Below are 19,237 nucleotides of genomic sequence, written 5' to 3' on the forward strand. Positions count from 1 at the left end.
ATCCCTCCAGAAAGGCAGGAAAAGCCCGGAAACTTGCTTTAAAACTAAATATGTTCCCTAAAACGGTGACAGAGCTACAGACCCATGACAGCCTTACACAGGTAGCCAGCAGCTGTGACCAGCACTACCTGTGCAGTTAATAAAAGGACAGGTAATGTTTGTCGCGCTGTTGCACACACAGCACGCTCGTTTGTTTCAGTTCGTCAGTAGCAACAAGACAGCTTACCAACGTGTACGTAATAAGCTAATACTCCTGTGTGCTACACACTACAGTGTACGCTGTACAGCTACTTACTGGTTTTGTCGCATCAGTCTGTGTCTCTGAGTTAACTTGTGTTTCTCCTACAGCTCCGGACCGCAACAAATGCGCGTGCTCTTTGTGAGCTCGTTCCCGGCTCGTAACCAGCGCGTTCTGCTGTCAAGGGCGATCATTGGTTAAATGTGATCATGTGACTGATGCAAGCCAGATCCTTTTATTTAGCAAAACTGTGATTAATAGTTAAATATTATTGTTGAGGGGCACAGACAGGACTCCGCACGCACACACACATAAAAAAAAAAAATTAAAATTAAAAAAAAAAAAGTTGCCTCAACAAAAGGGCACCTTGGGCACCCATCAGGAAAGGGGCGGGTGCTCAAGCCCCTCTAGCCCCCCCCCTCTGCACGTGCCTGCTGTTAGGTTAATTGTGCTGATCCTTGGGTTGGGGGATTTGTGTTTGTACTGCAGCGCAAAATTCAAACCAATTGAAGATGGACAACAAAAGTTCAAAGCCATCAGGTGCTCAGGTTAGAAAAAAGAGAAAAGATGCAGGTAAGCAGACGTGTGATTGGATAATGGCAGCTCATCCTGAACCAATCAGACTAAACTCCAAACAATACATTATGTTACAGATTTTAATATTAATTAGTCATTGTTACTTGTTGATTTGTCCTTTTCTCATTGTGTGACAAATTATGACGACTGTTTGGTAGCTGTTATTGTCTCTCTCTCTCTCTTCATGTGTGTTTCTCTGGTGAAACAATAGTTTTGTGTTAATGTTAGGGCTGCACGATTTTGCATAAAATGAGAATCACGATTTTTTGGCTTAGAATTGAGATCATGATTCTCTCATAACAATAAATAAACATGAAACAACAAATGTCTCTCGTTTTGTTGTTGCAGCAAAATGTTGTCCTGCTTGAAATTCCGTCTCCACCGTTGCTCGACGCTGCGTGTACAGAGCAGGTAGTGCAACAATAGAAAAATAGTTGCGGGACGGCACTGTGTAGCGTTTGTCTAGGGTGTTGATCGTTTTCCTAAATCCCTCGTTTTGCACAGTGTTGATGGGAGCCATATCTTTGGTCAGGTGATAAGTGATAGCCTCCGTGATGTCTTTGTGCCTGCGGGAGTTCGACGTGTATAGGGAAGCGCTGTATAAGGTTCCCGTTATTGATGTTTGGGTGGTTGACCGGGACGGATTTTCTCCTGTCACTTTCTCGTCATCCCTGACGTGCTCTCCGTTGTTGTTTCCCTGCTAATTTTAGCATCACACGGCACAGCTTCTGTATCACGTGGTATAAGGCTCCGCCCTTGTCATTTGTTGAGCAGGAAGAGTGAGCGCTTGGTTTCATGCAGAGTACGTCCCGGATCAAAATGTGAAGTTTTACAAATCACCACTTCTTTAGTAAATATCATTTCAGTCTTAGACAATCTCGTTTCTCTTACAGAGGTTGAATGCACCTTCTGCGGATGGCGGTACCACACAGTGTGCGTGGACTTCCCCTGCACAGAAGGCAACTACAAATGCTGTGAATGCTAAATAAACAGAAACAAATGATCCCTGTTGTCTTTGCTTGATGATTGGTTTGAGTCTTGACAATCCACATTGCTGGCGTTGCATCTTTCAATGCCAGCAATGGCAGGTATCAGTGCTCAAACCTTTTGTGTTTGTTTCCAACAAGTTGCCCACCTCGGGAAACAAAAATGTGTTCTTTTACTTGTCAGATGAACATATGAGACACTTTGACTCTTCAGTGCAGTGTGGAGCCTAACAAAGATCTGTTTTGTGTCCCAGCTGATCAGCAGGAGGAGGAGAGTCTGACGGAGCAGCAGAGGAACATTTTCAGCTCCTTGGACTCAGCTCAGCCACTACAGAGGAAACAATGAGCTCAACACAGAAGGTGACAGACAGAGCAGGACCATATGACCAAAGATATTTATCACCATATACATTTGAACATTTGCCATAACGATGTAGCTGACGATAGAATTGACACCAGACAAAATACTTTACAGCTGCACAACTTTATTAAAAAGCCATCAATGTATTTTCACTGAAACAAGCAGCTGTTGTTTATGTGCATTAAAGTTATATAAAAATGTAACAGTGCAAATGCAAATTCCTCGCTGACAGTTTAACCAAAAGGCGTTTCCAGTGGAAACTGGCCGACACATCCTGAGCATAACCATGTATAATATCCACTAAACTTCAGAAGAGGTTATACAGTCGTGGCCAAAAGCTTTGAGAATTGCATAAATATTGGAACCTGGAGAAGTTGCTGCTTAAGTTTTTATAATAGCATTTTGCCTGCACTCCAGAATGTTATGAGGAGTGATCAGATGAACTGCATCGTCCTTCTTTGCCATGAAAACGAACTTAATCCCCAAAAAGCCTTACCACTGAATTTCATTGCTGTCATCAAAGGACCTGCTGAGACCATTTCAGTGATCGTCTTCTTAACTCAGGTGAGAATGTTGGCGAGCACGAGGCTGGAGATCATCATGGCTGTATCCCGATTCAGGTTCTGCAGCTTTAAAGTCCTCAAGGGCCGCGTACTCAAAGACCGCTAAGGCCGAAGTGCGAGGCTCGTAGGCTCGTGAAATGGGACGTCTAGCCTCCGTCGCGCTGCCCAGGTTGCCTAGCAACCATGATACTAACAGCTGGAAACGTTTCATACAGCTTTGTTTGACAGAAATGAAGGAGAACATATTTAGTTCATTTGTTTCTACATGAGCTCTGTGTGATTTGATGAGTATCTGAGGCTGAGACCACAGGACTGAAACATGATTGTTGGGCTTCATTTCTGTGCTGCTGACTCTTCCTCCTCCTCTTCCTCACACACTGCTGAGTTTGTACTGGTGGATCATCAGGGGTGCAAAGCCTCACAGATGATGTGCAGCAGTGGCTCCCTCAGTCTGTCCTCACTCTGGACACTTGCAGTCGTCACACATGGAAATCAAATGTGTGATAAGCTGCAGGATTCAAACACAAGTGTAACTTATAAACACATGTTCATACTTTTATTCCACAATCAGAGAGAAAGAAACAGAGAGAGAGTGCAGGACAGACAGACAGGTGACAGTCTCAGGTGTACACACTGCTACACAACAGCACCAGAGAAGCAGGATTTAGTGTTTGTGTTATTACGAGTGTAAACAAGAAGAGTTCCAGATGGTGCAGTGGACACATGTGTGACTGCTGTGATTAAAGCATCTTTCTTTCAGCTTAACGAGTGAACCGTCAGCTCGTTCAAACACACGTTAAAGTGCGTTTGGCTCGACACCACCGAACAGAGGCAGCAATATAACACAGCTAACATTAACAGTGCAGTGAATCCTGCTTGTGCCGTGATGTTCAGGACTGCAAACCGAGCAGCATCACTGACTTTCAGCTTGTTGTGTTTGTGGATATATGACTGACTTTAATTATCCACAAAATCATCACATTCTCTGTCAGATGAAGGTCGACTATTGAACGGCGTATATTTTAAAGGCTTTAAAACCAAGTTAACGCTGAAAGTACAAACATCACTAATGTCACATAACTCTGCCGACAAGGCATAGCTATGGCTATGAAATGCTCTTTGTGTATCACTTCTTCATTATGAAAGATGTCATTAATGCACTAGTAATGTCTCATCTGGAGTATTTTTCAATCATTTGGTCAGCAGCTAATAAGACAGATCTTAACAGACTTCAGTTAGTCCAGAATAAGGCGTCCAGATTAGTGTGAAGATGTTCATACTATACTAATATTGATAAAATGCATAATAACCTTTCTTGGCTTCCTGTACAGGCTAAAATATTCTATGGCTTACTTGTAGTTCTAAAGAAAGCAATTCTGTTAAACACACCACATTTATTCTGCTCAGCTGCAGTATCCAGATGAAATACATCATCATATTACACAGTTTTCAACAAGCTGCAATTTAGTAAATGCTCGAGTTAAAAGTAACGTTTTGTAAAACTGTTACATTTAGAGCAACTTTTAAGTGGAATAAGTTGCCTTAAAAAATTAGAGAATTATTCAAAACTTCAATGAACACTTAAAAGCTGATTTACAGAGCTTTTAGTTGTTGTAAATATTGTAAGACATGATTTGTTTTTGAAATTTGTGTAATGTGCCTCAATGTTATTGATATTATTACTATTATTATTGATTACTTATGTTTGAACAATTGTGAAACCTCACTGTGGATGTAAGAGTGAAATTATGTGGATATCTTGAATCCACTTTATTGTGTAATATTATATGGGAGTATTTAACGGAAGACGAGCAACATCTGTTGTGGAAGCTAACGGGGTTCCTTTAGAATAAACAAACATAGGATTTATTATCACTGAATAATTCTGTATAAATCTATACAAATTATAGAAATATGTAATAGGAAACAACAAAATATTCTAAATTATAAAATAATGTGTGTGTGTGTGTGTGTGTGTGTGTACACAATCAGGATGGATGGGCATGATTTTAGTGTTTGAACAGTCATGAATTATCTTTAACAGCAGGTTGGATGTAATGTGTTAGAACTACCAGCAGGTGGGGATAAGAGACCTTTAAGGTGTTTGGTGCCACGCTCCACCTTCAGGTTTAAAACTAGTGTTAATGGAGTTTGAAGGTTGAGTTTGTTCCACGACTGCATTTCACTCACTGCCTCTGTTTGTATCTCTGTCACTGCAGGACCAACATGGAGCCAGAAGTCAGCACTCTCAGGAGGCCGACAAACCTCACAGAAGAAAGGGAGAGAAAAAACACACCTGTGACGAGTGTGGGAAGGGTTTTACTGTGAGGGCTAAACTAAAACAGCATCAGGTCATCCACACTGGAGAGAGACCGTTCAGCTGTGACTTGTGTGGAAAGTCTTTTTCCTTGAAGGGTTCCCTAAAAACACACCAGCTCGTCCACAGTGGAGTTAAAGCGTACAGCTGTGATCAGTGTGGCAGAGCTTTTACTCACAGTAGCAACTTACAGAGTCATCTAGTTACCCACTCTGGAATTAAGCCATACAGCTGTGACATCTGTGGAAAAACTTTCAGCCAGAGAGGGAACCGAAATACACACCTACGCATTCACACCAGACATGATGTGTACTGCTGTGAACAGTGTGGCAAATACTTTACAACAGACGCACAGTTACAACAACACATATTTACCCACACTGAGGAGAGACCTTATCAATGTGACCTGTGTGAGAAGACTTTTAAATCTCCACATCACCTGAGACAACACCAACAGATCCACACCAGAAAGAGACTCTACAAGTGCAGCTACTGTGAGGTATGTATTTATATTGTTATCTTGTCATTTTAGCCTGACTGTTTGGAACAACTCTGCTCATTAAACTGTGTTAGCATGTTAGCAATTCTACTGCATGGAAAAGCAGCTCTGAGTGATTATTCAGATTTTCCTTTCAGTTATGATTTTAGTATTACTGTAGTATTATGGTGGTAGTATTGTAGTTATTGCAGCCCAGTAAACTGAGTGTGTTAACTGAAACAGTCAAATGTAGTTGGACGTCTGCAGAGATGCTCTTTATTTCAGGCGACGTTCAGGATACAAATGTTGAAGGACTGACTTACACTGTCTTTGTGTCTTTGTTTAGAAGCAGAGCGACACAGATGGATCCAGTTCTCAACCCTGTCATCACTGTGGTGGTGGGAAAGACTTTCATTGTGACCTCTGTGGAAAAACTTTCAGTCGGCAAAAGACCCTAAAACTACATCAACGTAGACACACTGGAGACAAACTGAAATACTGCAAAGAATGTGGGAGAAGCTTCACCACATCAAGTGATTTAAAACGACATGAACTGATTCACAGTGGGGTTAAAAAGCACGTCTGTGATCAGTGTGGGTCATCCTTCACCACTGCAGGTCAGCTTAAAACACACAAACGAGTCCACACAGGAGAGAAACCACACAAGTGCAGACACTGTGAGAGAAGCTTCTCATATTTACAAAGTCGTAACATTCATGAACGTACACACATGGAAGGAAACTACAGCTGTGACCAGTGTGACAAGAGCTTCAGGAATCTCAGTTCATACTCCAAACACAAACGATCCCACGTTACTAATAAACTGTTTCACTGTTACCAATGTGCCCAAACATTCACCTCATTGTCTGCTCTGTGCAAACATCAGCGCGATCACTCAGGGCTGAAATCACTCCCATCACTGGATCACAGTGAATCTGAAGACACAGAAAGATCCTCTGGTTTCTGTGTTGGACTCAAAAAGCTTGAGATCAGGCTCCACAGAGTTCAGATAGAATCATTTAAACTTGTGTTGAACTGAACTGGTTGCTGGGCTGAACTTCTACATAATACAGATCTACATGGGATCTTCTTTTCTGTTGTTTTACTGAGTCAGTTTTGTCCTTTTTTCTCTGTCCTGGTTTTGCTCGTCTGTAAATGATTGAAACTCAGTCAAATAGTTCATTGTTCTCCAGCAAAACGTTTTGGAAACTCATGTTTAACCTTTAAAACTCTGACATGTTTTAGCACACAAGGCTTCTTCTTTCAAAGAGAGTCTTGGAGATGTTTGATGTTTCTGTTTTTCTGAAACCACCTGAAAGAAAAACTATTTTTCTTGCTTTATGTAGTGTGGAAGTTTTTAATGTTTCTTCATCTGTGATGTTCTTGAATGTGTTCACGTGAAGATGGTACAAATAAACTGTCCTTTCAGCTTTAGCTCCTAATTTATTCATTATATATGGATGTAGCACAGCAGCCGTCTCTTGATTAACACATGGAGGGCTCGGAATCTGATGGTGTCGTCTCCCTAATTTGCCCACTCAGTAAATCTCACTCATGGCCAAGAAATTGAAATAAACCTTGTTTCCCTGCTGGATAGTGATCCACTGTAACTCTGCTCCTCCTTCCTGTTTAGGATTTCTGTGGCTGAAGTAAAATTCCCTCCATCCATCACTTATCCCAGCTAACCCAAAGTGAAATAAAGTTTTGCTCGTCTTAAAAAAGCATTACAATAATGGGCATTACCAATGCAAACTGAATGATACAGAAGATGAAAGAAGAGACTTTGATCAGTTAATAAAGCTCATGATCTGGATTCATTGTGGCTGCTACACAGATACTTCTGGGTCACTTCTCTCAGTTAGGAACCTTCCTCACCAAACTGACTGTTGGACCACACCCCTGGTTTCATGAGAAATTGTTTCAGCCATGATTTCTCTTCCTGTATTTCAGAGTAAAGACTGAAGTGACAAATGGAAGCATGTTTAAAAAACACAATGTGAGAGAGACGTTGAGGTCCTTAGAAGTTACCCTGGGTTTTTCTGTCACCCTGCTAGATGTTACACACCTTGTTATTGGACTGATTTCTACTGCTGGACTACTCCTGCGGAGAGTAACAATACTCTTACTAATTAGCTCCCTTTCACACCTTTGGGGATATTTATTTTTGTGTTTGCAGTGCTGTGAGCCAGAACAGCGAGAGAAAAATCTGCAACAGCGACGAGCCGAATGCTTACGTGAATCGCAGCAGCTGCACATGTGCTACGCTGAATTAGAGGATATCTTTGCTCTGGATTTCTATTTCTACTTTTTCATTTCTATATGATTCTTCTTGCATCTAAACAAAGATGATTCAATTTGCTAAATGTTGATGGCTCTTCGTGCTCAGGTGTAAATGAGACGTAATATTTGCTCTTGGTTTGGTTCTCCTGTACAGAACCTTGCAGTACAACAGAAACCTAAAAACATTATTTGTAGTTGTTATTCTTAGTTGTTCTGCTGCCTAAATACCACAGGGTCTGATTATGAAGTTATTGAGCTGCACATACTTTATGACCTGCTTAAGTTCAAGGTCACAGCGTCTGTAGTGCAGCTGGAACATAATGAAGTCTACAAGGTTAAAGTTTTCTCTTCAGTTATTGTTCTTTCTGCTGCTTGGTTTGATGGAGCTGAGAGCTTTTGTTTTTATTATTGTTATTATAATTATCATGAATATTTTACTCTCTAGAAGCTTTAAAATAGTGTTTGTGTTTGAAAAAATAGATTTAAGAATTGAACAGAAACATCTGTCCTTCTGAAAATCGCCCAAAGGCACGGAGACAAAGTCAAAGGATGCAACCTGTAACTTTCTCTTCCTTCATGTCAGGACCATCATCCATGATTTATATAAAATGCATATAGCAACAGTAGCACTTTAGTTTGGACTTTATGATTTCTGTAACTGGAAAATATAATTTTGTTTAAAGACAGAAGTGACCGCATAGTTGCAACATCAAAGGGAAATATTAATTAATTAGCATCAAGTATATTTGTTGCTTAAGCATTTGCACTATAACTTAAGTAGGATTATAACTTTTAAGGAAGGAAAGATTTCAGATATTTAGTTCACTGCTTCAGTTATTTTATATGAAATTAAAACATTTACGTTGGTCAAATATGATGCTCTAAATCAAATAAAAGTTTGAAAATAAATGATGTATTTTTAAATGCTGCAACAAATGTTCACAAAAAGTAACTATAATTAAAACCAGTTAAACAAAATCAAATGTTTGAATCATGCTTAACCAAATGCCAGGCTGGAGAGCTGAACCTAAAGTATACGTAGAAAGATTTCAACATCTGAGCAGTTTTTAATGTTTTTATCACATATAAATGTCACAGCAGTGGGTCCTGGCCCAATGCTTTGTGTTTTTGGTTTTCTTTGACTCTTGTTTTTCTTGGTTTTTGTTCTTCTTATTTATCAGGCTCTCAGTAATCTTAGTTCTCCCTTCCTCAGTGTTCATTTCAGCCTGTGTTTAGTTTCTGTTCCCGTGTCCCACGTTTCATCGTTTCATGTCGAGTCAGCCCTGTCTCTCTGTTTCCTGTGTCTCCCCAGTCAGCCCCGCCTCCCTCGGGCACTCATGTGTGATACAGAGTAATAAACCTGACTACATTTGCTACACTCTCTTTATTACCTGTTACTTTAAAATTCATACACTAATTATGTCTGCCCATCTCTCTAATGTGAAGGTCAAAGGTCAACATCCCAGTGACATAAGAATAATCCCAAAGGGGCAAAGGCAGCGGTTAATTTAGCACATTTAGCATTAAGGGTACAGCAAGGATATACTTTTACTTATTGTGGCAGGGGTGTGGTCTCTGGCCTGCTGCAGTGGAGGCTGGTGGCGGGACGTTGGACGGCACAGGTGAGGGTGATGGAGCTCATGACTCTCCCCTTTATAGTGACGGAGGAGACTGGCGTGGGGGAAGCGTGTAGTGGAGGAAGCCGAGGAGAGAGCTGGTTTCTGGCTACAAAGACGGCGTCAAACCAGAAAAGATTGCTTGTGGTCAAATGTCAAAGGAGCTTGCAAAGAAAAGCATCTGGACTTCTTTAAGTTGCTTGAAGACGTTTCACCTCTCATCCGAGAAGCTTCTTCAGTTCTAAGGTCAAATGGTGGAGAGTCCCAGATATAAACCTAGTGGGAGTGACCCCCCACAGAGGGACAAAAGGACCCCCTGATGATCCTCTAATCGCCTGAGCCAAGGTGTGAAACTGGGTGTGGGTCCCAATCAGCCAGAGTTTCGGGTGAGTTCATTGTGAAACCTGGCCCCACCTTATCATGCGAATTCCTGAGATCAGATGGCCCAGGATGTGAGTTGGCATTAAGGCGTCTGGGAAGGGATCTCAAAACTGGATTATTGATGGCAGAGAGTTGTTGTCGTAAACTCCGCCTCTGTTCAAAGATGGTCGCTCACAGTTGACATAGATGGCTTCTTTCACTCCTCTTTCAAACCATCTGTCCTCTCCGTCCAAAATGTGAACATTGGCATCCTCGAAAGAGTGTCCTTTATCCTTAAGATGCAGATGGACTGCTGAGTCTTGTCCTGTGGAGGTGGCTCTTCTGTGTTGTGCCATGCGCTTGTGAAGTGGCTGTTTGGTCTCTCCAATGTAGAGGTCTGGGCATTCCTCGCTGCACTGTACAGCATACACCACATTGTTAAGTCTGTGTTTTGGCGTTTTGTCTTTCGGGTGAACCAGTTTTTGTCTGAGCGTGTTGCTGGGTCTGAAATACTCCGGGATGTCATGCTTGGAGAAAACTCTCCTGAGTTTTTCTGATACTCCGGCTACATAGAGGATGACAATGTTGTTGCATCTGTCCTTCTTATCCTCCCTCGCTGGTGTCTGATCTTCTTTTCTGTGCCTCTTTGCTGACAGAGGCTCCTTTGACTACGATGACCTGGATGACTGAGAACCTTCACAGACACTTGTGGTCAAATAATGTGTTTTGCAGCACGCAGGACAGACAGCGCACAATGTGCTTTGAAGTAGCAGCCAAGAAAGGTGTAATTTAAGTCTACGAACAGTGAACACCTGTGTGCACGCCTGTGTGGCTTGTATTCAAATGGTTTCCACATGTAATGGTCTGCAAGAGGATGTAGCGAGCCATAGCCCCGTCCCCCAGGGCATGAAACAGGCATGGAGGAGATCCAGGCCCCAGAGTGCGAGAGCCCAAGGAGGACCACCGGAGGGGCATCTGTGCCACCCTCATGGGAAGGGCTGAGGATCCCCAGACGAGGCATCACCCAGTAGCCACCGAGCAGAAGCTAGAGGGGGCTGCACCGGCGTGCCCAACGGCTCCGCCGGCAGCCAGCTGTGCCAGAGTGAACCGAGCCGCAGGCCCTGAGGCCAGAGGCCCGAGGGCCCCCCGCACCCCGGAGGAGGCCTGACCGAGCAACAGGTGCCAGGCCCCGCCAGGTAGCCACCGGGAGTGAGCTGGTACATACCTGAGCGCCCAGCCCCGGACACCAAGAACCACCAATGCACCGACCCCTGAGGGCATCAGTCACCAGCAGGGAGTGTGGTGAGGGGAGATAGGCCTTGGAGGGCCTGGGAGTTCCCAGAGAAGTGGAGTCTAAGACCCGACCTGACATATAGACACAGACAAACAGGCACACACAGACACAAACATGCATTCCCACCCTCATGCACACATATACAAACATTCAGCACTCACCCAACGTAAGGACTGACATAAATGGACATGTACACACAATCACACTCCCCAAACATACTCTATACCCCGGGTCCAGGTACCCTCGCCCCCAGAGGGGGAAACAGAACCCAGACCCAAGAGATGTTACCCTTCCCCCTGGGGTGGAGGCAAGCAGACCGTCCCAGGCTCCGCAGCAGCAGGGAGGCCAATCGGACAGCCAACATCTCCTCCCAGCCCCCCCGCCCCAATGGCTAGCAGAGAACGGGGGTGTGTGAAGACCCCATACCTCCCTCCTCCCGCTCATGTGTAGTGTTGCTGCGTGTTTGTCTAAAGTGCATTTAAAACTAAAAAATGGTGCTGCTGCCAGAGAGCAGCAGGTGTTAGCATGGCCCCTCCCGAGAACCCTCAATGTCTACATGGATTTAAAATTGAGAGGTGGGCACCAGCGCCAGAGGTAGGTTTGAGTACACAGACCGTCCACTGGACGCCGTTAACGTGCCCACCCTCAAGGCCCTATATATATGTGTGTGTTATGAGAGTGTAAGTAATGTGGATGTCTAAGTTGTGAGATAAAATTGAGGCACAGGTGGCCAGAAGGGGACAGAGGGGAGGGGGGGGGATGTCTCACCTGCACCCCTGTGACACACCTGTCCCCCAAGGCCCTACCTGTATGGGTGAGTGTGGTGGAGCGGGAAGAGGGAGGTAGCCGGGGATGGGGAGGAAAAGGAGGGAGGGGAGGATGCCCCTCCCTAGGGCCAGCTCCCCCGCTGACCCCAGTAGGCACCCCCGTCCTCTGGTACCCACCAAGGCAAGGGAGCTCAGGTCCATCCAGACCGGGGCCTACGGTAGCACTGCCAAGCCCCACAGGAACCGGGGCAGCCCACCCTACCCACCGCAGAGGAAACTGTACCCACCCCAAAATGAACATATTTCAAGTAAACAGCTGGACTGATCAGGTCCAAACACAGAGTGATAAACTTGTCAAACAGCTGTCATATCTTTATATATAAGCTCTTTATAAATGCTGCTCACTGCAGTCTGTTTACTAATAATGTCAAACTGTTAGAAACACAGAAACATCAGAATGGTCTTTGTTCACAGAAACCTGTCTGGGATCCTTTGTTGTTCTTTTGATGCAGAGTTACATTATAAATATAAAGAGTTATTTCAGAGTCTCATCAGTTTTCCTGCATGTCTTTATTTAACACATCAGCAGGGCTGAAGCTCTCATGTTAAACACACACTGATCTATGGACACGTTCATGTGTTTCTAACAGAACCAGGCTGTTATCAGCCTGCACTAACATTATGTCACACACACTGAATGTAACAGTGACAGTTTACATCATCACACAATCAGCTGTGATTGTTTCACTGTCATCAAACGAGTCAACAGGAAGTAGAATCAATAGAAACCAATCATTTACTGACAGCATGTCTGATGGAAATAAGTGCAGATTATGTATGAAGTCTAACTGCACACAGTAACTGTGTTACAATAAGGACTTAACAGCGCCCTCTGCTGGAGTGTTTCACACTGAGAGCAGCTTTCCTCTGAATTCAGTGAGGTTATGACTGAAATTATTGGTTTAGTCGGTTTTATAAAGACCAGACCAGTAAAAACAAGAGTGTCTCTGCTGTCTGTGAGGAGATGGAGCCGAACATCAAGCTGTGCTGTTTCACAGTGAAGCCAGGCGGCTGTCACCAGGAAAAGTCTTGTCCTGAGTTTTTGTGCTCAGAGAGCAGATCAGATGTTTTTGGAGCAGGAGCACAAGTATGAAGTCGCAGAGTTAGTGATGAGAGCTTCCTGGCAAAACTGGCCTACCTGAGTGACATATTTGGAAATGAAGTAAATCTACAGCTTCAAGGGAAAGATAAAAACCTCCCTCGGGTCACAAGATCAGCTCTGTCACTGGAAAGCTTGCAGTGTGGGGCAGGAGACTCGATGAAGGAGACACAGATTCATTGGAGAACCTGCATGAATTTGTTGACACTACTGATGATGATGCCGCCTCAGTGACTCCATATATCAAGCAGCATATTTCATCACTGATGGGATACTTTTAAAAGGACTTCCATGAAAACAGTTCCCAGCATGACCAGCTCCAACTGGTTTCAGCTTTGCAGAGCAGAACCAGTTCATTGACGTCTGACTCCACACTGAGACTGCAGTTCACATCACAGACACTGAGTGGATTCTGGCTGAGTGTAGAGAAGCAGTATCCACTCTGAGGGCAGCAGGCTCTGGGCGTTCTTCTTCCTTTAGTCTCATCTTTGTGAGGCTTCTCTGCTGCTGCTGCAGACCAAGTCCAGGTCCCAGCTAAACACTGAGCAGGAGCTGAGAGCTGCAGGATCCTGCTTCAAAGCTGCTTTGAAAAGCTGTGCACTGCAAAACGTGCTCGTCGGAGCCATTAATGCTGACTTTGTTATTTTGATCAAAGAAAGAAATCAGCACAAACTGTTTGATTCGTTTTTGTTTTGTAGGTTAAAGTGTTTCATATATTGTGCTCCTGAGTTAATGTTGCTGATCAGTTTGAATTCATTTTGATTGTTTATGGAGTTTATTTCATTTTATGTTTCAGTATCAAACGGTTCAAATGTTTAGAGTTTTAGTAAGGATTTCTTTTTTATTGAAGGTAAATTGTTGCACTTTACATTGTTTCCATCTAAAAGTGTTACATTGTTTCTCTTCCAAACTAAAAAGTGTTTCTGCTGCAGCTTCCTTTCACTCTTTATCATTTTCCAGTCAGTGAAAGTCTTTTTGTGTCCTCCTAAAGTCCACCGTGCTCACAGTGAACACTCGTATGCTGTTGTGCTGTCACAGACTGTTATCAGCCGTGTAGCCGCTCATACCTCATTTATTCTTCTTGTTCTACCGTCAGACCCAGGCGCACAGCTTTGGTTGAAGTTCTTATGTTTGATTTCATAACAGCTCTTCAGATTTCCACTCTTTATAACTTTATAAGTATTTTTGACAAAGCCATCTTCTTTTACTCATCCACTCAGCAAGCTCCCAACATAGTAACCTATCAACTCACATACCCACATAGCTTGTTCTTCTTTGTCGTTTTATTGGCAGTTGGTGGTGCATTACCGCCAACAGCTGGCTGTGAGAGTGGACCAGCATGATGCTAACCTGCATAGCTGCGTGTCGCGCCAGTTCAAAAGTCAGCCACGGCAGCCGGCAGGAAGAAACTATCCAACTACACGGTAAATGAGAAACTGCTTTGTGATCCGGACAAAATCCTCTTGGGGTCTGGATTTGGACCGGAGTCCAGGAGTTGGGGACCCCTGTTATAGTACCATATCACCCTATTAGAGCACTTCGCTCTCACTCTGCAGGCCTACTTGTTGTTCCTAGAGTATTTAAAGTAGAATGGGAGGCAGAGCCTTCAGTTTTCAGGCCCCTCTTCTGTGGAACCAGCTTCCAGTTTGGATTCAGGAGACAGACACTATCTCTACTTTCAAGATTAGGCTTCAAACTTTCCTTTTTGCTAAAGCATATAGTTAGGGCTGGACCAGGTGACCCTGAATCCTCCCTTAGTTACACTCAAAAAAATCTGTTGTTGTGGGCATAGTTGTCTGCTGCTGAAAACTCCAGTGATTTTCCTGCAGTTTGACATCTAATGTGATCTTGTGAACTTCGTGAGTCCAGGTAACGAACCACTCTGACTAGATTGTATCCTGTCATCTCAACAAGAACAAGAATTAAGTTGCTGAATTTCATGCAGATGCTACATGATTTAATTATGTTCACCACAGAAACATGAAATTATTTAGTTCAAATCACAAGTTTGAATCTTGTACATGTAACATCCACCCAATAGGTGTAGGCTGCTGGGGGACTCCCATGATGCACTGGGTGTTTCTTCTTCACTCACTTTGTGTTAATACACCTCTACGTGTTTAATCATGAGTTATTATTCATATCTGGCTCCTCCACAGCACGTCTTTGATGTCTTCTTTCTCTCAGCCGAACTGGTCACATGGCTGCCCCTCCCTGAGCCTCGGCACATCCTGTGGCTGCAGAATAAGCAGCAGCTCTAATCAAACATGATCAATCCTCAAGTGTCAGTGAGAATAAAAGAAAAGGAAGTCATTTGTCATGAGAAGTGGGGCTCAGGAGGTGGAGCAGGTCACCTGACAATAGTAAGGTCGGTGGTTTGATCCCTGCTGCTCCAGTCTGCATGCCAAAGCATCTTTACTGGTCGTGTTACTATGGTAACCCAGAGGAGTTTACTATGATAAGTATTAATTAATTCATTAAATGAGACAATCAGTCAAAAGTCAATCATTCATTTTTAATCAGCAGTGTTTTTGGAATCATCACATAAATTTAAAACAAAACAAAAAACGCTGAACAAGTTTGTAAAGTTTTTTCTAAGCCAGTCGTCACAAACGTCTGTAAGTTTGAAGGTTTTCAGCTGACAGACGTTCAGGTAGTTTCATCGCTCTGGTTTGGAGGATTCAATGTTTATTAATCGTCCCTTCAGACGACCAAAGGCTGCCACGTGTACGGTAACAGCACAGACACGTGACAGACTAGACTTTCATGTGACAGCGTTTAATCTGTATAAGGTGACGTTGACATATTTTGGAGGCGTGTTGGTCACCAAACTGAACGTGTTCACTCACTGGAGTCTGTGTGGTTGTTGTTGTTGTTATTCACCGTCTTCTCTCTGACTGTAATGATGGTCCCATTTCCTTTAGACACAGTTAAAGATGGAATCTCCACAGTCACTTTACAAATGTGTGTTCCTGAATCCTCTGATGTTTGAAATGTTCAAAGATGAGTCTTTGCCTCCTTTTTCAGAGACTTGGAGATTGATTTGCGTTGGTCTCTCTCTTAATTATTGTTTGATTTTTCAGCCAGGACACTCTGAATCTTTCAAACGTTCTTGTCCAGCAGCAGGTGATGCTTACGGTCTCTCCCTCCATGACAGAAACATCTGGACTCTGGGTCACAACAAACATGCCCGATGAAACAGCTGCAAGAGACACAAAACTGTGGGTCAGTACAAGAGACGAGTCTCCAAAAGTTGGTTCTGTTCATCTGGACGCAGCGTTTTGTGGGAGAAACGTGTCGTCATCATCAGGTGACGTCTTCAGTCTCAGCTGCAGGTTTCAGTCTTACAAACAGGACATTTGCATAATGACTGAAACCAGCCCACTGGGGCTGAGCTCCGTTCCTTCATCTTAATCATGCAAATTCTCATGACCATTGATCAACAACCACTGATCCATGTCCATGAGTCCCATTCACAGAGAGCTGGGGAATGGCTGCAGTCACAGCATGTAAGATGTGACAGATGGACCTTAGGCCCCTCCTCCATTCAGAGATGGTCTTTCCCTTTTCACGTAAATGGCCTCCTTGACTCCGCCCTCAAACCAGCGTTCCTCCCTGTCCAGGATGTTACATCCTCATCATTGCAAGAGTGTCCACTGGCCTGTAGGTGTAAACAGACTGCAGAGTCCTGGCCTGACGAGGTGGCTCTTCTGTGTTGTGCCATCCTCTCAGCCAGAGGTTGTTTGGTTTCCCCGATGTATAAATCCTGCCAATCCTCCTGCACTTAACAGCGTACACTATGTTACTCTGTTTGTGTCGGGGACCCGATCCTTGGGGTGGACCAGTTTTTGGTGCAGCGTGTTGAGGTGTTTAAAAACCACAGAGACCCGGTGTTTAGAGAAAATGCGTCTCAACCAGGGGCGATTCTAGGATCAGAGCTTTGGGGGTGCTGAGCACCCAGAGAGCTGCCCAGCCAGGCAAGATAAACTTTACTCGTCACGATGAGACGTCTTCCCCGTCTCTGTCAGTCCCTGCATCCCTACATGCCTCCAGTTGTCCCAAGTTCTCTCTGACTGTCTCCTTGGTGCATTTAAACCCCTGTTCCTTCCTGTCCTCGTCGTCTGTTGTCTTCGTCTCCGTTATCAGTCATCCTAATTTTACCCTCTCTGTGCAAGTCTGCAAATGTCTTTATTAAATCATAAGATTCTTAAATTCATCAAGTCTCAAAACATGACATCACTGTTTTGTACATTTTAACACAATTTAATAAACATGCTTCAGCCAGTACCTTTTGATTAGCCTTGTCTCGGTTTCTTGCTTTGTGGTAGATCTTTATTGTTTTCACTGAGATATTTGAATGCTAATCAATAAATCAATATTCAATTAAAAAAAAACCCTCTAATCAAACAGTTTTTGAAAAGTTTGTAACAAAACCATCAAATCTGATCAAGGTTATTTAAACGCTGCAAAAGAAGAATGGATTGGAATAAAAAAATACATATCCTGACCTTAATTACTGGGGAGAATGATGCTCATAGTGAGTAAAAAGTAAACTGAGTGATTTTTGGACAGACTTTTAAAGTGTTCGTATAATATAATACAGATACATAAACATGCACTCCAAAAATAGAGTCCTTGAAATGTACAAATGTACAAAATATTAATTAAAAAAATTATAAAAATGGAGGCAACTGTGCCTATGGTACAATGTGTAAAAAGCTCTTCACTGCAGACACGACTAACATGGCTCTGCAGATTGTTTCTTTTATTTTAACGTCACCTTCAGGTTGGCAAATCTATCAGTGTTTGGTGATCAACTCTCTCAAGCAGTTTAACAGTTTCTGCTGTAACTGTCACTGCTCCCTGTCTGCTTCCTTACCTGATTCTTCCTGACCTTGTTCTTTCCCTCTTTCCTCTCCCCCTCTTTGAACTGATAATCACACGCAGATGTCACACAGTGGAAATTTGTGTTTTTATGTTTTATCAATCTGTGTATTGGTACATAGTGTTGATTTTATTTGCATGATTTTATTGTGATATTTATATTGCATGTTTGTTTATTGATATTTATATGGCATGGTTTTATCCTTATATTTATATTATGTGTGTTAATGTTGTACCATGTTCCTTTAATCCACTGTGGACTAAACAGACAATTGTAGGCACCTGTGAGGTGGGGGCGTTCCCCAAGGTGGCCTATCAGCCGCCAGGTTGACCTGTTAAAGGGGATAGTGAGCGCAGAGACAAAAAGAGGAGCGACGCACGAAAGGTGAGCAGGAGAAAAAGGAACGCGTGCAAGCCCGCACGTGTGTGGAAGGAACTGCTGCCTGACTGTGGGGTGCCGCGAGTCGTTCGGCGATCCAGTCCCAACGCAGGAACAGCAACAGTGGGTGGCGATGGCTGCAATGCACAACAGGGCAGGGATGCCCCTCTGCCTGCATCTGACGGTGAGACGAGGGAGTCCGTGTTCAGGTGTGGAGTGGGGCGGGACTGTGCGGCGACGCACTGTCAGCAGGAGACAGGTCTGCGATAGGAGCCTCCTCCCTGGTCTGCTGCTGACGAGTCTTACCATACTGGAAGAGAAGTTCCTCTCCTGTCTCTTTCATATAAGGACCACTCGCCCATGTGTGGCTGGACTGTGGGATTATGGGACTGTGGGAGGGTAATTTTAGCTTATGGAAAACATGTTTTAGCCTTGTTTTAATAGTGTATAGTTATTTCTGCCGGCAGGGTTTTTAGCGGGTTGCAACAATATTTTTATTGTATACGGGGAATTTTATCTTGTATTTGTGACTCTGGCTGTGTTTTTTTTTTTTTATGGAAATAAATGGTGTTTTAAGCCAGTTTAGTTTCTGTGCCCTGAGCGCTGACCCGCTCACTCCCCTTCCTCTTGTATGTGAACGGACTTGGAGGTGAAGATTTAGGTCCACCAGTCTTAGTGGCTACACAAATAGATTGTATTAGATGAAAAAATTACATTAATATGAAAAAATACTATTGAAACCACTAATAAAAAAGTCCTCCCTCAGTGTACTTTCAACCAAAAGGCAAAAAACCAAACACATGAACATCAAATAAAAGACATAAATACTGAAACACTGATCCAACATTATCCTTTATTGACGGATCATTTGTTCTTTCATTTTTACCTGAATGTTGCTGCTTTTTTTGAAAAAACGTCCTTATATCCATTATGAACCTGACTGACACACACACACACACACACACACACACACACACAC

The 19,237-nt window shown here is 43.4% G+C and overlaps 2 protein-coding genes across 5 annotated transcripts in view; both read left to right on the forward strand.

Annotated features, from left to right (window-relative positions):
• Window positions 1-19,237, forward strand: part of LOC146672673 (uncharacterized) — a 128,970-nt gene that overhangs the window by 16,138 nt on the left and 93,595 nt on the right. For 3 of the 4 annotated variants that reach the window (XM_085388135.1, XM_085388153.1, XM_085388143.1), the window contains exon 2: window positions 2,055-2,160. The exons of the other annotated variant lie outside the window; for it this stretch is intronic. In XM_085388135.1, the coding sequence (XP_085244261.1) occupies window positions 2,143-2,160 (18 nt within the window). In that variant the 5' untranslated portion in view covers window positions 2,055-2,142. The remainder of the gene's footprint in view (window positions 1-2,054; window positions 2,161-19,237) is intronic. 4 annotated transcript variants of the gene reach the window in all.
• On the forward strand, window positions 4,718-6,953 carry LOC146672675 (uncharacterized). The gene is made up of 3 exons (XM_085402598.1): window positions 4,718-4,725; window positions 5,222-5,540; window positions 5,866-6,953. The coding sequence occupies exons 1-3, from the start codon at window positions 4,718-4,720 to the stop codon at window positions 6,556-6,558; spliced, it is 1,020 nt and encodes a 339-aa protein (XP_085258724.1). The 3' UTR covers window positions 6,559-6,953.

This window comes from Rhamphochromis longiceps, linkage group LG3 (genome assembly GCF_057381845.1).
Source record: "Rhamphochromis longiceps isolate RC_006_pf linkage group LG3, R_longiceps_female_GT1.1, whole genome shotgun sequence".
Taxonomy (NCBI): Eukaryota; Metazoa; Chordata; class Actinopteri; order Cichliformes; family Cichlidae; genus Rhamphochromis; species Rhamphochromis longiceps.